Here is a 19720-nt window from a genome sequence, read left to right as displayed (position 1 = left end):
CACATATTACGATGTGGAGATGCCGACGTTGGACTGGGGTAAACACATTAAGTCGTCTCACAACACCAGGTTGAAGTCCAACAGGTTTATTTGATAGCAAAAGCCACTAGCTTTCGGAGCGCTCGCTGCTCCTTCATCAGGCGAGTGGGAGTTCTGTTCACAAACAGGGCACATAAAGACACTAACTCAATTTACAAAATAATGGTTGGAATGCGAGTCTTTACAGGTAATCAAGTCTTAAAGGTACAGACAATGTGAGTGGAGAGAGCGTTAAGCACAGGTTAAAGAGATGTGTATTGTCTCCAGACAGGACAGTTAGTGAGATTTTGCAAGCCCAGGCACGTCGTGGGGGTTACAGATAGTGTGACATGAACCCAAGATCCCGGTTGGGTTCTCTTTAAGCTGTGCTTAATGCTCTCTCCACTCACATTGTCTGTATCTTTAAGACTTGATCACCTGTAAAGACTCGCATTCCAACCACTATTTTGTAAATTGAGTTTGTGTCTTTATATGCCCTGTTTGTGAACAGAACTTCCATTCACCTGACGAAGGAGCAGCGAGCACTCCGAAAGCTTGTGTGGCTTTTGCTACCAAATAAACCTGTTGGACTTTAACCTGGTGTTGTGAGACTTCTTACTGTTATTATATATTATGCAGAGCTCCCATTGCTGCTTCTTACAAAGTTCTGACAATTCTCGAGTTTAATTCGTATTTATGAAAGGTAATTTCTGCATTTAATTTAGCTTTACTATTCATTCAGCAAAGAAAGATTCTATCACCTTTAGTCCCAATTGCAAAGAGCATCGTGATAAAGTATCTCATCCAGGAGTAACTGTTTTCTTATTTAGAACAATCAAAGTATACAGAGCTTTTGAAGCACAACACTGGGAATGAAATCCATCAAAACAGGCTTGCTTACCGATACAGTGCAACATTGGCCACACTAGACTAAGACGAGATTTGTTGTCCCCAGCCATCCTGCACTGCAATCTCAAAGTAAGATTGACTAACCTTGTGTAAGTGTAAGGCAATGCTCCAGCTAGCAATGGATCAATTAACATTTCTTATTTCTTGAAACTGCATAAACTAACGAGGCAATGGCGTATTGGACGGTGCAGCAAGTTAGAAATCTGCCCTTTGCTTGGTTCTGGATCCAATTCAAACTGGTTTATTGCAAGTATTTACTAGTTCCACGAATCTCATGTGAAATGAGATTTGCACCCAATCAAGGTGCAAGTTCGTAATACAGAATTGGCATTATAGATTTCCAATGAGAAATGTTGATATGCAAAATGAAAACTCGTGTCAATGCACTATTCAATGTTCTTCTGAGTAAGTATCCAAGCTTTTGTTAATGTGGAACCTTGCTGATCACTTAAGAGTTTAAAACAATGTTCCCATTAATTTTCATCTAACAAGCTCTGCTTAGCAAGAAATCTTTGAAGTACAAGCCACAAACGGACCATGAATTTTATTTTGAATAGCCCAATGTTGAGGCTTATTGTTGGGACAGACAGGAGCTACCTTTATTCCACATCTGGTTATGCTATAAATCTCGAGATACTGACACAGGGCACATGTAACAAAATGGGAATTAAATGAGGGATTCAGAATACTTGGATAGATCACTGCAACACAGATCCAAACATTGTATGACACTGATCTAACGGTGGTGGACTCTGGCCACCACTAATGGCACACACACAAAGAGCAAGTGGTACAAATCTTATATTAGCGCCAGCTAATCAGAATATTTGCATCAACACAGTCTTCAACTCTGAATTGTGAAGCCTTGTACTTTAAAACAGCTCCAAGTATCAGATTTTTATTATAAAAGCAAAATACTATGGATGCTGGAATCTGAAACAAAAACAGAAAATGCTGGAAAATCTCAGCATCTGTGGAGAATGAATAGAGACAATGTTTTGAGTCTTGATGTTGACTTTATTTTCTCTCCACAGATGCCGTCAGACTTGCTGAGATTTTCCTTATTTTCTGATTTTTATTGTAAGCCTTCAAAATAAGTCAAAAGTTTGGTAAATATATAGAAAGGATATTATCAAACTAGAAAGAGTGCAGGAAAGATTTACTAGGATGCTACCGGGACTTGATGGTTTGAGTTATAAGGAGAGGCTGGATAGACTGGGACTTTTTTCCCTGGAGCATAGAAGGCTGAGGGGTGATCTTATAGAGGTCTATAAAATAATGCAGGGCATAGATCAGCTAGATAGTCAACACCTTTTCCCAAAGGTAGGGGAGTCTAAAACTAGAGGGCATAGGTTTAAGCTGAGAGGGGAGAAATACAAAAAGGTCCAGAGGGGCAATTTTTTCACAGAGGGTGGTGAATGTCTGGAACAAGCTGCCAGAGGTAGTAGTAGAGGCGGGTACAATTTTGTCTTTTAAAAAGTGTTTAGACAGTTACAGGAGTAAAATGGGTATCAAGGGATATGGGCTAAATTTGGGCAATTGGGACTAGCTTAGGGGTTTAAAAAAGGGGCGGCATGAACAAGTTGGGCCGAAGGGCCTGTTTCCATGCTGTAAACCTCTATGACTGTAATATCTTTCTGCTCGTTCACTCTTCACTTACACTGCATTTCACTTTGCAGAATCTCCGCGAGTCTACTTAAAAGTGAATCAAATGCACAAATGGACCAGCAGCCACGTATCTTTACTGTTTACCTGATTCATCAGAACTGTGGACTATAATTAAATGGAACATTCTGTGACTGAAGGAAGACAGCAGCAGTACAACTTCTCATCATGTGGATTGTTCTCCCAGGAAAGTGTGATCACTTGGAACTCTTATCCCTTGTATATTATTTTAAACAGTGTATTTGCCAATATTCTGCCTTCCCATCTTCTCCTGAAGGCTCTGACTCTTTGCTGGTACATAAAGCTATATTATCCGATCATCATTGTTGGTTTGGTCAAATATTTAGCGGTGCTGAGGTAGTCAGGGATTCAAATGGAGATCCCAATGCTAGGTTCTTCATCCAAAGAGCGGATTTATGCCTTTCTGCAAAATGGAGGTGAGAGAAGCAATATGTGCAAACTACCACAATTCTTGCTGGAAGGTGCTGTACATTAATCTCACCATCTTAAATTGAGTCTTGCAGGGTAGCCAGTTTATCAGTTTAAAGGAAATCTGTCACTTTTAGTGATTAGAAATGCAACTCCAATTGGATATTTGTCATGCAATTATTCCATCTTTTTGGGAAGGTCATTAATGTAGCTCTCAAATCAGGAATTTTGGCTGAGGTATTATCAATCATTGCATTCCCAATCTATAAACTAGGCATTTCCATTTGAATTCCATTATTGTGCTTGTTAGAGGAACGGCTGGTGAGATTAGCCTTGGTCTACAGCCAGTTTTACCAAGCACCTATGTACTGGCAGAGGAAGACTGAACTTCAATGTGTCAGAGATGAGCAATCTTTAGAGAGTTGTGCTGTTTTCCAGAAGCTACTCTCCAGGTAATCTCCACTATACTAACAACATGGCAGTGTTTGTCAAAAAATCACCTGTCAAAGGTGCAATCCAGGCTGCCATCAGCATCAATTCCTGTGAAGTTTCAAAATATATCAATGTAGTAAACAATTTCATCGCTTTCCCTGGGACAACAGAATGAAAGGCACTGTTGTTTTCCCCTGGGTGGTAGAATTCCCCCAAAGTTTGATTTGACTTATTATTGTCACATGTATTGGGATAAAGTGACAAGCATTGTTTCTTGCGTGCTAATACAGGCAAAACATACTGCTCATAGAGTACATAGGGGAGAAAGAAAGGATGGGGTGCAGAATATAGTGTTACAGTTACAAATAGAGTGAAGAGAAAGATCAGCTTAAGATATGCTAGGTCCATTCAAAAGTCTGAAAGCAGGAGGGAAGAAGCTGTTCGTGAGTCGGTTGGTATGTGGTTTCAGACTTTTGTATCTTTTTCCCAATGGAAGAAGGTGGAAGAGAGAATGTCCGGGGTGCGTGGGGTCCTTGATTATTGCTGGCTGCTTTTCCAAGGCAGTGGGAAGTGTAGACAGAGTCTACGGATGGGAGGCTGGCTTACGTGATGGACTGGACTATGTTCACAACCCTTTGTAGTTTCTTGCAGTCTTGGTCAGAGCAGGAGCCATACCAAGCTGTGATACATCCAGAAAGGATGCTTTCTTTGGTGCATCTGTAGAAGTTGATGAGAGTCGTAGCTGACATACCAAATATTCTTAGCCTCCTGAGAAAGGAAAGGCATTGATGGGCTTTCTTAACTACAGCGTCGACATGGAGCAACCAGGACTGGTGAAGATACCACAGATTGCATGTGCCTTGCCCTACACAATTCCACTCCACTACAATACAGTTCACAGTGCTGGGGGAGTCAGGGATTCAACTGGCGATCCCAATACTAGGTTCTCCAGCCAAAGACATGTGCCTTTCTGCAAAGGTGAGAGAAGCAATATGTGCAAACTACCACCTCTGTGAACAACAACGGAGCACAGATTAGAATTACGATCCCGCAGCCACCTGCATCAGACTATCGGTAATTTGAAGCAGAACATAAGAAGCCAGGTCTGAGCTTTAGAAATCATCTACAATACATCTGCCTCCATGGTCTCTTTCACCAAGGGGGACAAGAGCAACAATGTTGTGGGAACACCGACATCCCTAAGTTCCCGGCCAAGTTACACAGCATTCTGACAGAAAAGCAAAATACTGCAGTTGCTGGGAATCTGAAATAAAACAGAAAGTGCTGGAGACTCAGCAGATCTGGCAAAAGCTGTGGAGAGAAAAGCAGTGCTTATTCTTCTGATCTGTGACCTTTCACCAGTTGTGACGAACAGGTTACAGATCTGAAACATAGGCCGTGATTTTACTGGCCGTTCACGTCACGCTCCTGCTGCAACAAAGTCGGAGGATTTGGCGCCCAGCCGAAATCTTTGTTCACTGCAGCGGGATGGAAAAATCCCAGCTGTGGGCGAGGTTAGAGAATCCGGCCCACAAACTCTGTTTCTCTTTCCACAGAGTTTCCAGCATTTCCTAGTTTCACTACACACTATCCTGACTGAGATGAATATTGCCATTTTCTCATTGTTAAACTTCATCAGTATCCTGGAATTTCCATTCTATCCCACCACTGTCAGAGTATCATGTTAATATGAACTGTAGTGGTTCCAACAGAAAACCCACCACCACCGCCTTCAAAGAGCACATAAGGTTGGATAATAAATGAAACCTTGCCAGGATCACCCACACCTTGAGAACAAATAGTGTAAAAAAAAACTGGTATTGAATGCTCTCTATCTTGCAATCTGGAGAAGCATAATCATAGAGAGTTGCAGGACTTGGGCAATCAGAGCGAAAAGAAACAGGCACATAAAGTTTATTTATTAGTCCTAAGTAAGGCTTACATTAACACTGCAATGAAGTTACTGTGAAATTCCCCTAGTTGCCACAGTCCAGCATCTGTTCGGGTCAATGCACCTAATCAGTACGTCTTTCAGAATGTGGGAGGAAACCGGAGCACCCGGAGGAAACCCATGCAGACACAGAGAACGTGCAAACTCCACACAGACATTCTCCAATAAACAAAGTAAAAAGATAATGTAAACAAAAGGAGGAGTTATTTGCATGTCAGTTCTGCAAACATCAAATTGTGAAGCTTCGGATCACGGCATCCTATTTTGCATTTTAGTGCATTCAGCTTTTGTTGCAAGTATAATAGGAATCCTGCACAGTTTTACTGAAGTAATTAAAGGAATTAGCGCAATTCCAATTTGCATTGATGACAAACACCCAGTCTCCCACTAACACAGCAACCGAATGTTGGGGAAGGTACATCACTGGTGAAGCATGAGGTGCAAATGGTTTTCTGAAGTAATTAACAGCTGGCATCTCAAAGGACAGTCCCAAACATGCAAAAAATAGCACAGCACCATGTAAAGCAGCATGCATTCATGGGAACAAAACTTAAAATGCTTCAGTAACAATTACATAGATTATATATTAAGGTTCCTCTCACAATGGAAGATCAAGAGGGCACTAAAAATATATCCTGTTGTAGAAAGGAAGACGGTTGCATACACACTTTCAGCACTGCCCAGACTGGATCAAGTATTGCAGCAAAGAAAGTAAATCATCGCTTCACCCTGCAGATTGATCCTACAAAACAGAATAGTAGGTAGACAGAACTCAGATAATCTAAGATACAATATGAAAACATGAGCAAAATAAATTACACAAATATTCCATTACACTGCATTTGGGGACCTCAAAGGGATAACGGAAAATGCCACATCATTATAAAGCACTCCAAAAAGACTGCTGACAACAAGTGTTAAGGCGGGATTCAGAGTGTCCGGGGCAAGGTGATTAAGTGGGTAGCTGTTTCAGAGAAGCCAATCAAGGCACAAATGGTAGAATGTCCACTTGCTCTGGTGTAAAATAGTTCGACGCCGTTGTTCTGTGCAGCAGAGAAGTCCAAGGGAGAAAACCTCAGGTTGTGGCAATAGGTTCATTCATTTAAAATGGTTACTAAAGAGCAAGCAGAGATTAGAAAGTGTTTATGTTTGCAGACAGGAGTTGTTGCAAATGTGTTTAACGCTGTGCAATCATCAGCAAACAAGCTTATTTCTGGGTAATTTTCTGGGTAGATGCCATTGTAGCTGCACTGGAACAGCGTGGCTACGGGCACCGCAAGTTCTGGAGCACAGTTCTGAAATGTTGTCAGGGCCAAAAGACTTTGCAGTATCCAAGGCCTTCAGTTGTTTCTTGGTAGCAGTTTCGAGGAGTGAATCATTTCGACTGAAAGGAGGCCAAGATGATTCATCTACTTGGCACATCTGAAGACGGTCGCAAATGGTCTTTGCACTGATGTGCTCCCCCGTCATTGAGATGGAGGCCATTTGTCGAGCCTCCTCCTCTAGTGAGTTGTTTAATTGTCCACCACTATTCACAGCTGGATGTGGCAGATTGCAGAGCTTAGATCTGATCGATTTGTTGTGGGATCACTTAGCTCTGTCTATTGTACGTTGCCTCTGCTTTTAGCATGAAAGTATGGAACAATTCTCTCAAACTTGGTGCTAGCATTGAGGCCGAGCTTGCTGTTGTCATTTCTGATGCCCAGATTGATGCCTTCCATAGCAATTTGATACAACTGATTGCTAGACCATTTCAGAGGGCAGTTAAGAGCCAACTTTCTTTTTATTCATTCGTGAGACAGGGGTGTCTCTGGTTGGCCTGCATTTATCCATCCCTAGTTGCCCTTGAGAATGTAGTGGTGAGCTGCCTTCCTGAAATGTCGCAGTCTACGTGCTGTGGGTTGACCCGCAATGCCGTTAGGGAAGAATTCCAGGATTTTGAACCAGTGACTGCGAAGGAAGAGCGATATATTTCCAAGTCAGGATGGTGAGTGGCTTGGAGGGGAACTCGCATGTGGCGGTGTATCTGCTGCCCTTGTCCTTCAAGATGGAAGTGGTCGTGGGTTTGCAGTGGGTCTGGAGTCATGTGTAGGCCAGACTGAGTAAGGATATTGGTGAACCAGATAGGTTTTTATGAAAATCCGCAATGGTTTCATGGTTACTGACACTAGTTTTTTAATTCCAGATTTATTCATTGAATTAAAACCATTTGCCATGGTGGGATTTGAACCCTTGGCCCAGAGCATTAGCCTGGGCAAGAGCCACATCAATTTTAACAACGATGAGAACTGAGGATTGGCCTTCATGTATGATATGTAATTTTAAAAAATTCTTTAATTGGATGTGGGCATTGATTTGATTTATTATTGTCACATGTATTAGTATACAGTGGAAAACATTGCTTCTTGCGTGCTATGCAGACAAAGCATACCCTTCGTAGGGAAGGAAAGGAGAGAGTGCAGAATGTTTTAGAATAAAGTTTTAGAAGCATAGAACGAGAGTAAAAGATAGAATTAGAAGGTATGCTGGGCACAGCTTGCAAGAAGTCGCCTCGTTCCGACGCCATCTTGAGTCTGTGCTGACAAGATCAGCATTTGTTGTGCATTCTGAATTGTCCTTGAACGTAGTGACTTGCTGGGCCATCTCAGAGGGCTGTGGGTCTGATGTCACATGTAGGCCAGACCAGATAAGGATGGCAGATTACCTTCCTCCAAGGACATTAGCCATTCAGATGGATTATGGCAGTTTCATGGTCACCATTACTATAACTAGATTTCAATTCCCGAGTTATTAATTGAATTACAATTCCACCAGCTGCCATGTGGGATTTGAACTCATGTTCCCAGAGTATTAGCCTGGGCCTCTGGATTGCTAGTCCAGTGACGTTACCAGTACTGTCACTGTCTTCCCAATGGGTCACCGCATTTAAACAGAATCAGAACACACACTAAATTCTGGTCAAAATGTTCATTATTTCAGTATTGCTTGAAATTGGTGGATAGTAGCATCTGCTGCAGGGCTCAAGATTGTCACACACGGACTACTCATTCAATGAGAAAATCACAGGGATGATTCCCCCAGCTAATGACTCCAAAAACCTTGGAGCTGAAGACACACAGAGGCTGTTTAGCGGGCTCCCAGCTGGGTGCCACAGCCTCCGCGTATCTCCGGCTCCAAATCTTTTTGAGTCGTCAGCTCCGTGACGGCCAGATGTGGAAGGGCCTATAGGGGGCCGATCGGTGGGAGTGGGGGGGCGGTTCCACTGCCACTCTGCATAGGGTGGCAGAGGGAGGGAAGTGGGTGATCGGGGCTAGCCATTTTGAGGGGGGGCAGGGGAGACATCGGGGCTTGCCCAGAGAGGTCCGGGTCGGGGAGGGCAGCAATCGGGGGTGGGGGTGGTCAGAGGGGCAGCAATGCAGGGTTGCAGAGCTGGCCAGCGATCGGGAGGCCGGCAGGGCGGGGCCACTGCGCATGCGCTGATCTCCACTCTGACAGGTCGGCGCATGTGCAGTGGCCCACTCAGCGCTATGATGCCGGCCTCTCCAGTGTGAATCTGCCCAGCCCACTGATTTTCTGCCTGAATCTCGCTAGGACACTCTGCAGTGCTCGGAATGTGGGAGATTCATTCTGAAAATCACACTACAAAAAAAAATCGGCAGGAGTTACTCCAGTTGTTAGGCAAATTAGGTACTTAGAATTTTTTGGGAGATTTGCCTCACCCCTATCCCTGCCCCCAACAAATGTATGCATGTATATAACAGGAATTGTAAAGTCAGTTCCAAAATCACAGGGTTGCCTTGTGTATCTTGGTCATGCCTCATGCCAAAAGTTGATGACGATGATGCCAAATAAGCCAAATGTTCAAAGTGTTCTCTTCCAGGAATCAACGAAGTGGACTCAGCGTGAAGATGGCTTCTATGCTGATCGCCAGCAGAGAGAATAGCTGAGGACAGCACCAACTGTTCCCTCACCATATGGCAAAACATCAAACTAGAAAAGAATCAATGACTCTCCATACTTCATTTATGAGAAATCAAAGAAAAATCATCATCGTATAGCGATGCAAAGATTAATGGAGTCATTTTTTAAAATCTGATCATACTGTTGATGGGAAAGGAATACCTGAAACTTTATTTTCCAGAAAGAGGCAGGAATATTGTCAGATTTGACACATCCAGAAAATGGAAAGAGCGGATTGAAAACGACCTGGCCCAATTTCAAAATTTTAACACGTTATTAATTTTGTGTAATTTTTATTGCTCGGCTTTATAAAGCATAAAGGCGACATTATTTACGCGCAGGGTGGGAGAAGGCATTTAATTCAGGCTCTGATCTGTTGGGTTAGTACCTTGTACAATGCATCTCATCATCTCGCATGGCAATGATGAAAACAACAATATATTGCTATAAAAATCAAGTTTCTGCCATTTCTTAGGAGTACCAAGTCTCTCTTTCCTCTGGAGCTTAACTTGATTCAATGTTCAACACTGGCTTGTCCATCTCTCTTCAGAAGAGCCAAATTAACTTTAGAAGATTTTTGTGATAATTTTGTAACAACAAATTATAGAACCGTGCATTTTTCTACAGTATTCCTCACATCCATAAAGTGCTCTAAGATGGGGGCAAAACAGGAATAGAATTCCTAACAGGAGCACAAAGCACCGTTTAAAGATCAAGGTTGGAAATAGGCTTCTGAGAGTAGAGAAGGCTGCAGCAAAATGGAGGGATACCGAGAGTGAACTTGAGAGGTAAAGATAAAATGGCTGAGATAGCAACTGCAAGTTGTGATGCCGAAAATGTTGAGGACTGGGAGTAGCTCAACTAGGACCAGTTCCAATTCCCATTCAAATCTGGACCCGTTGACAATTGATTGGGGGCGGTACGGTGGCACAGTAGTGAGCACGGTTGCCTCACAGTGTCAGGGACCTGGGTTTGATTCCCGGCTTGGGTCAGTGTGTGTGTGGAGTCTGCACGTTCTCCCAGTGTCTGCGTGGGTTTCCCCCGGGTGCTCCGGTTTCCTCCTACGGTCCAAAGATGTGCAGGTTAGGTGGATTGGCAATGCTAAATTGCCACTTAGTGTCAGGGGGACCACCTAGGGTAAAGGCATGGGGTTATGGGGATAGGGCCTGGATAAGATTGTGGTCGGTGCAGACTCAATGGGCCGAATGGCCTCCTTCTGGACTGTAAGATTCTATAACTTTGCCACAAGAGGAGGCAGCCTGGTCTGGGGACTATGGAGTGGCAGCATGGACATGTGGCTGGAAGGGATCATGGGGATTGAGTGGGGCAAGATCATAAAGGACTTCACAAACAAAAGACAATTTACTAAGGCACCATGGCCAGTGCAGCTGGGGAAAGATGGAAGTCTGGGAAATTGTAAGGTGAGACAATTGTGGAGGGCGTAGGTGGAGAAGGTAGCTTGGATAGCATTTTAGAATTTGGGTGTCCAGTGATAACAATGTAAATTAAGGTTTTGGAGCAGCTAGTGAAGAGATAAGATTGGAGGCAAATTATGTTGCATTAAAACAAAAGTGTACACATTCACATTGTGGAGCAGAAGCCAAACTGCACCATGTGGGAACTTAGTGTAATTCATGAGGGCCACAGAATACCCAGGAAGATTTAAGAGTAACTTAAAAACTAAGTCCAAAAATATTAGAAGAGGGATAGGCCATTTGACCCCTCAAGCCTGTGCCACCATTCAATAAGGTCATGGCTGATTGGATTGTGGCCTCAACTTCACATTCTTGCTGCCCACCATAACCATCAACTCCCTTGTCAATCAAAAATCTATCTAACTCAACCTTGAATGAGAAAGCTCCACTGCTTTCTGGGTGAAGAGAATTTTTTTAAAATCACCTCATTTAATCTAACAAGAAGGACCTCTAATTGCAAAACCATGTCCCCTTATACAAGACTTCCCCACAAGGGGAAACATCCTCCCAACATCCACCCTGTCACATCCTCTTAGGATCTTGTGTGTTTCAATAAGATCACCTCTCATGCTCTCAACTCCAGTGGGTACAGGCCTAACCTGCATAATCTTTCCTCAGAAAATAATCCCTTAATCCCAGGAATCAGTCAAGTGAACCTCTTCTGAACTACTTCTGATGCATTTATATCCTTTCTCAAGTAAGGAGACCCAAACTGTGCAGTGCTCCAGATGCAGTCTCACTAAGGCCCTACACAGCTTCCCTACTTTTATATTCAATTTCCCTTTTAATAAACAGCAATATCCCATTTACGTCCCTAATCACTTGCTGTACCTGCATACTAACTTTGAGAGATTCATGTACCAGGACACTGAAGATCGCTCTGTACTGCAGAGTTCTGCAATCTCTCTCCAGTTAAATGAAGTACAGCTATTTTATTCTTCCTGCCAAAGTGGACAAGTTGACATTTTCCCACATGATGGTCCATCTGCCAAATTTTTGCCCAATCACTTAACCTATCTACATCCCTTTTAGACTCGTGTCCTCTGATCAACTTAATTTTCTACCTAGTTTTTTGTCACCAGCATATTTAGTTACCATACATTAGGTCCCTTCATTCAAGTCATTGATAGATTGTAAATAGTAGAGGCCCCTGTGGCACTCCAATAGTTACAGCTTGCCAACCCAAAAATGATCTTTTTATTCCTACTCTCTGCTTCCTGTTATCTAACCAATCCTCTATCTATGCTAATACCCTCAACACCATAAGCTCTTATTTTGTAACTCTGGTAACCTTTGTACTTCTTAGCATTTCCCCTCGACAGATATTAGGCTAACGGGCCTATAGATTTCTGTTTTTTGTCTTCCTCCATCCTTGACCAAAGGCATGAAATTTGCAATTTTCCAATCCACTGGGAGCTTCCCAGAATCTGGAGAATTTTGGAAGATCACAACCAATGCATCCACTATCTCTGCAGCCACTTATTTTAAGACCTTAGAATGCAAGCCATCAGGTCCTGGGGACTTGTCAGCCTACAAGTCCAATAGTTGGACGAGTATCTTTATTCCAATGATTATAATTATTTTAAGTTCCTCCCTTTCACCTTTTGATTTTCAAGCCTCTTTTGCGTGTCATCAACAATGAAGACAGACACAAAATACCTGTTCAACACTTCTGCGATTTCTTCATTTCTCATTATCAATTCCCCAGTGTCACTGTCTGAGGGGTTAATATTCACTTTACTTACCATTATGCTTTACTTGCAGATACTCTTACTATCTGCCTTTATATTTATAGCTGGCTTTCGCTCATACTCTAAGTTCGCCCTTCTTATTTTGTTCTTAGTCATTCTTCACTGATTTCTAAAATCTGTCCAATCTTCTGACCTACCCTTAACTTTGCAGTATTATAAGAACTTTCTTCCATTTGGATACTATCCTTAATTTGTTTATTAACCACAGACGGTTAATTCTTCTCAGAGTATTTTTTTCTCAATGAACAATATTCTAATCCACTTCCAACCTGTGGGGTTTGTTTTGAGGGAAAATATTTTTCTTTTCAACCCATCTTAAGGCTTGCAAACGCACAAAGTGATGTTACAATGGACTGACAATATTACTGGGATAAACCATTGCTTAGCTGTTTCTTGGACGTTGCATAATATCTATTAAATTTAACAGTTTATTTTAGTGCTTCTAGTGACCATCATATTTCACAATGTGAACTCTTTCAATTGCACTCATTTTAAAATAAAAAATTACGTTTCTTTGAATAAACCAAAAGAACTTATTCATAGAATCCCTCCAGTGCCATTCGGCCCATCGAGTCTGCATCGACAACAATCCCACCTAGGCCTTATCCCCGTAACCCCACATATTTACCCCGCTAATCTCTCTAATTTACGTGTCCCGGGAATTAAGGGGCATCTTTGGAGTGTGGGAGGAAACCGGAGCACCCAGAGGAAACCCATGCAGACACGGGGAGAAGCTGCAAACTCCACACAGACAGTCACCCAAGCAAGGAATCGAACCCAGGTCCCTGGCGCTGTGAGGCAGCAGTGCTAACCACTGTGCCTCTGAAATATCACTTCAGATTTTGACTGGAAAGATTCAAATATATTTAGTATAAATACCAGCAACTGGTTAAGATAGTTAACACATCATATGATTGCTACCTTCTGTCATGCTAAATTAAGTTACAAAATTGGCTGCATGCAACACAAGGAATAGATTACCTTGTTCAAATTCAAAACAAGTCTAATCAACTGCATTCTAGTAAACAATGCCATGTATACTTATTGAAGTAAACAGCACAGAACTCTGACTTCTCAAACTTAACAATACTGTTGAGTGAGTAGAGCACATGCAACTCATCAGTTTCACCAAACCTGCCCATTGCAACTGGAGCTTAAGTTGGGCAGCTCTGCTGTCCTTTTGCATCATAGTCAACAGGAATAGTAGAGTACCTCATCTGCTCACTGAATTCCAGTGAACCACATGCAAGATTCTTTTGCATTGGTACAATCTAGCCATGGTTACATGTATTAAAACAGGATTTTTCAGTTGCTTCCGACCACAACAAAGAGAAGGATAGTAACAGGCGTCAGAGTGGTGAAATGGGAAGACACACGGCAGTGGAAAAGTCAACTAAATGGTACAATTTTAAAAAAGAGATGCTGGAAGAGAGACCTGGGGCTTTACACACAGAAGAGTGACAAGACAAGTTGAGAAGGTTGTCAAAAAGACATTTGGGATAGTTGACTTGATAATTAGAGGCATTGACTACAAAAGCAGGAAGCTATGCTGAACCTTTACAAATTTTGATTTCAAGAAGAAATTAGATACAGCTCTAGGGGATAAAGGGATCAAGGGACATGGAGGGAAAGGGGGGAATCAGGATATTGAGTTTGATGATCAGCCATGATCAAAATGAATGGCGGAACAGGCTCGAAAGGCTGGGTGGCCTACTCCTACTTCTAGTTTCTATGTTAACATTGATCAGACTCCAGCAGGAGTACAGAGTCCAGATCCGGGCACCACATTTCAGGAAGGATGGCAAGATCTTAGAGAGGTGCAGAGGAGATTTACTGGAATGGAGCAGGGGATGAAAGATTTCTGTTTCATTTACATTTCATTGGGCGTCACGAGCGAGGTCAGCATTCATTACCAATCCTTAACTGCCTTTCAGAAGGTGATGGTGAGCTGCCTTCTTGAACCACCGCAGTCCATGTGGTGTAGGAATACCCACAGTGCTGTTTAGGGAGGGAATTCCAGGATTTTGACTCAGTGACAGTGAAGTAAAGGCATTATAGTTCCAAGTAAGTATAGTGAGTGGGAATGTCCAGGTGGTCATATTCCTATGCATCTGCTTACCTTGTCCTCCTCAATGGTAGCAGTTATAGATTTTGAAGGTGCCATCTAAGGAGCCTTGGTGAGTTGCTGCAGTGTATCTTGTGATACACACTGCTGCCACTATGCGTCAGTGCAGGAGGAACTGAATGTTTATGAATGGGATGCCAATCAAACTGGATTGTCCTGGATGGTGTTGAGTTTCTTCAGTGTTATTGGAGCTGCACTCATCCAGGCAAGTAGAGAGTATTCTATCACAATCCTGAATTGTGCCTTGTAGATGGCGGGCAGGCTTTGGGAAGTCAGGAGGCGAGTTCTGATCTGTTGTTGTGGCCACAGTATTTATATGGCTAGTGCAGTTTAGTTTCTGGTCAATGATAATCCCCAGGATGTAGAGGATCTAGAGCAACTGGTGTTGTTCTCCGTATAGCAAAGAAAGTGAAGAGAAGATTTGATGAAGCTCATATTCTTGAAGGGTTTTGGTAGTGCAAATAAGTGAACCTGATTCCAGTGACAGAACTGGCAGAGACCAGAGGACAGATTTAAAGTGATTTAAAAAAACAAAGGTTACATGTGATTTTTTAAAATTATGCATTAGGTTATGAGCTGGAATGTATTGCCTGGAAGAGTGGTGGAAGCAGATTCAGTAAAAACTTCCAAAAGGGCATAAAATATCTGAAACTGAAAATTGCTGGGTTAAGGGGAAAGAGCAAGGGAGAGCGACTCATCAGAAACCTCAAAGAGCCATCACAGGCACAATGGACTGAATGGTCTCCTTTTGTCCTGTATCATTCTATGACTTTATGACAAAGATTGAGTTTCAAATTGTAAACACTGTAAAACCTGCAATGTGTAGAATGAAAAATTAAGATATTCAGAAAAATTTGAGGTAACTTTAATTGTGTGTGCATAAAAGGACGAGTAGGTGAAACATTATTCAAGAATCTTACTTCTACTCAGGATGGCACGGTGGTTAGTACTGCTGCCTCAAGATGCCAGTTCGATTCCCAGCTTGGATCACTGTCTGTGCAGAGTCTGCACATTCTCCCCGTGTCTACGTGGGGTTTCCTCCGGGTGCTCTGGTTTCCTCCCACAGTCCAAAAGATATGCTGACTAGGTGCATTGGCCATGCTAAATTCTCCCTCAGTGTACCCGAACAGGCGCCGGAGTGTGGCGACTAAAGGATTATCACAGTAACTTCATTGCAAAGTTAATGTAAGCCTACTTGTCACACTAATAAATAAATGTTAGATCAAATGACAGTTTTCTAAATTATCATGGAACCTTTTGTGTATCCTATTTCTGCTGCTTTATATTGCCAAATACACCATGTTACCATTTCATGGATGTTAGACTCAAGCACGAAGTAAATCAGTTGTTTTTAATTACTGAACGATAACAGATACCCAAATGTGCCAATTGCTGAATACTGAATTTACAGCAAGAAAGCAGAGCAGAATTTAGTCTGGGATTTGCATGTTAATGACATGCTGGAACAGCCATTTTCTAATATAGTACAAGGGAGCGTTCATACCTTTATCCCTCCCCTTCCCCCTGTGCTAATCATGTTTCTTCAACACAAAATGCTGCCTTTTAACAATTAATTATCTTTAATTTTACTCATGTTAAAGAAATAATTCAGATCGGGTTCAAGAATATAACTTGCTCTTTGTGACTTTCTAAATGAGGGAAGCAGTGTTTACTTCAAGCGACACTAAGTAAAGGATAGCGGCTGAAAAATAAAGTCACCTCAATTCTGTGTAAAAGTGAACCTTTTCCCTAACACGAGGAGAGCATCTTGGTAGTGATGGTGGGAGAGTTCTGCCTCCAACACTGGTTTAGCACAGATTTGTGGGATGAACCCAAAACCTACTAGAAACTGCACCGAGACTGTCCCAAACCAGTTCAGACAAATAACATCTGCGGCAGGAAGCTTCCACTCCATCAGTCTGATTCTGGGTTCAATAACACACACCTTTAAAAAAATTATTATTCATTCTTGGGATGTGGAGATCACTGAAAAGACTAGCATTTATTCCCCGTCTCGAATCCCCCCTCAAGAAGATGGTGGTTAAGCCATCATCCTGAAACACCGCAATCCTTTTGTTGCAGGTGTACCCTTAGTGCTGTTAGGGAGGGAGTTCCAGAATTCTGTCCCAATGGCAGTGGAGGGACAATGATCTCATTCCAAATGAGCGGCTTGGAGGGGAACTTGCAATTGGTGCTGCTCCCAGGCATTTCCTACCCTTGTCCTCCCAGATGGTGGAGGGTGCAGGGTTGGAAGATGCTGCCTTGGTAAGTCCACCTGAGAGGGTAAGTGTATTTTACAAAAACTGAAAATGCTGGAGAAACTCAGAAGATCGGACAGCATCTGTAAAGAGAGAATGGAGGCAACATTCTGAGTCTGGATGACCCTTCATCAGAGCTACGTGTATTTGACTTTGGAAAACTACTGAGTGGGAAGTTATTTGCATACGAGTTGTATGCACCAAGTTCAGTTACTTGGTGTATTTTGATGGGGCAATACTGTGGTTATTACTGCTTTATAACATTCTGTTCTGGACTAAATCTGAAAGTTGGTGGTTACATCCCTTTGTGAGGGAGCTGCAGTAGGGTAAACCCAGGGAGTATGGGCCGCAGCAGAAGAGGAATGAATGGAAAGGGTTAAACAGACAGCACCATGGTATCCACATTCACTGCAGGCAGACAGCATAAAATGCACATAACTACATTTCAGATGGCACTAAAACTGTCCCACATCAGGTGGTATCAGTCCAGCAATCATAAGAGAATTGATATCAATTATCAAGGCTCCAAAAGATCTAGAGGGCTTTGACAAGGCTCCAAAAGGTAGGTAGGGCTTTAGCAAAGAGTCACCTGGACTCGAAACATCAGCTCTTTTCTCTCCTTACAGATGCTGCCAGACCTGCTGAGATTTTCCAGCATTTTCTCTTTTGGTTTCAGATTCCAGCATCCGCAGTCATTTGCTTTTGTCGAGAGGAACTATTGTGCCTCTAAAAACTGAATCAAATATCCAGGACATGGGGCAATTAACACCCCATCGAAATCAGTTTGACAAACATAACGCTTTGATACTGTAAACAGGTTGACAGATGTCCGCAAAGCGACTAAAGCAGAATTACCTAAGACACTGGAACCACATAATGTAATCAAAAACAGAACTGCAACCAATTCAAGGTAACAATCTGATGACCTAATCAAAATGTAACACATTGTAATGTAAAGAAAGGGGTATAAGAACGTCCAAGACACAATGATTAGCAGAGTGACTCGGAAGCAAGCTGTAGTTACAGCCATGAGTTCTGCTCTCCCTCATGCATGTTGAATGAAGCCGTTTTTGTTGAAGTTCCACAAGGTCTCGGAAGACTCATTTTGTTCATTCCCTCCTACAGGAGCACTGTGGCCGTAATCGCAAAATCGTCACATAATTCTCTCGTGGGAATGCTCCCAATGGTGTGGGCATTCAACATTTCATGTTACTTGTTTCTAAAGAATAGGATGGAAACACCTTAGCGCGAAGCCAAATATTGAACGGTTTTCACTCACCAGCATTTGAACTCGTCAGGTTGTACCGTGCATTTAGCTTCTTGATGATATTTTCATGTATTTGGTACCATTCACTTTCGGTATTGCACCTGGAATGAAATGGAACACATTGGTTCAGAAGGGAATCTGAAAAACTTGTCAATAAATATCTAAAATAATTTAAAGAGATTGGACACATAGTTAACCAGCTGGCCATGACAATGGCTGGGATTTCAATAGATAGTGCCCTGGAGGGGCAGTGGGGAAGCACCTCATTAACATGGCAGGGGAGGGCACAGTATCACAGCCGCAGCTGAAGCCAGAGTGTGGCACACCCCAGGCTGCTGTAGAGGGGTGCTGGCCAAGCTTCGCACCCCTCACGCCAAAATCAACCTATTGGCTGCCTAGCCGCGGGTGCCCATTGATTATTTAATTGTTTAGCGCAACTGGGTCTCTGCCATTTCTCACCAGAACCAGAGTGGGCTGTGTATATGTACGCAGCAGAATATTCAGAAACTTAAACCAAAATTATCCAACCATTCCTGCCGGCGAGATTTTCTGGTCCCGCTGATGGCGACTCTCCGTCGCGGGTTACCTGGTAGCCAAGGGTGCAAACAAAGGGAAAACCCATTGGGACCACACAATCCCGCCGCCAGCCAATGATGGGCCACCTCTGCCGCAAAACATATCATGGGGGCAGGTGGGGGGAATCCCCACACTTTGTATTCAATGTATTTATCTGCACCAATACATTACTGACTAGTTTAAAAAGGGGAGAATTTTAATTGCAATTTCAAACCTGATAAAGCATTAGCAAACCAAAATGAAGCTGTCCTAAAAATGTGCTTCAATGGGACATTCTGGACATTAATGAAAGCAGTTCTACCATGGGCGGCATGGTGGCACAATGGTTAGCACTGCTGCCTTAGTATTCTGTAACTTGATTTCTGTGTCTGTGCACTGTTTGAGAGCAGATATCCACTCCATCTGACGAAGGAGCAGTGCTCCGAAAGCTTCTCAAACACCTCACAGCGCCAGGGATCCAGGTTAGATTCCTGGCTTGGATCACTGTCTGTGTGGAGTTTGTGTGTTTCCCCCTTGTCTGCGTGGGTTTCCTCCGGGTGCTTCGGTTTCATCCCACAGTCCAAAGATGTGCATGTTAGATGGATTGGCCATGCTAAATTGCCCCGTAGTGTCAGAGAGATTAGCAGGGTAAATGCATGGGACTATGGCGATAAGACCTGGGTAGGATTGTGGTCAGTGCAGACTTGTTGGCCAAATGGCGTCCTTCTGCACCGTAGGAATTCTATGAATCCAGTACTATTGTTACAATTAGCATACGTTGTAAATAAATAAACAGCTGCCTCCTTCATAATCATCACTGAAAATAAAGTACATTTCTTTTTGGTTTTGATAAAATAGGCTGAAAATCTTCGAGTAAAAGTAAAGTACATTTATTAGTCACAAGTAAGGCTTACATTAACACTGC

At 42.7% G+C, this 19720-nt stretch overlaps 1 protein-coding gene across 1 annotated transcript in view; it reads right to left on the bottom strand.

Moving 5' to 3' along the window:
* The window catches only part of LOC144499054 (dedicator of cytokinesis protein 4-like), a 386914-nt gene that overhangs the window by 199616 nt on the left and 167578 nt on the right, over nucleotides 1-19720 (bottom strand). Inside the window, exon 12 of the mRNA XM_078221109.1 lies at nucleotides 18253-18341. Within this exon, the coding sequence (XP_078077235.1) occupies nucleotides 18253-18341 (89 nt within the window). The remainder of the gene's footprint in view (nucleotides 1-18252; nucleotides 18342-19720) is intronic.

The sequence above is a fragment of the Mustelus asterias genome, chromosome 9 (assembly GCF_964213995.1).
Source record: "Mustelus asterias chromosome 9, sMusAst1.hap1.1, whole genome shotgun sequence".
In the NCBI taxonomy this organism is placed as follows: Eukaryota; Metazoa; Chordata; class Chondrichthyes; order Carcharhiniformes; family Triakidae; genus Mustelus; species Mustelus asterias.
Note: the sequence above shows the minus strand (reverse complement) of the source record. Positions and strands in the feature narration are given on the sequence as shown.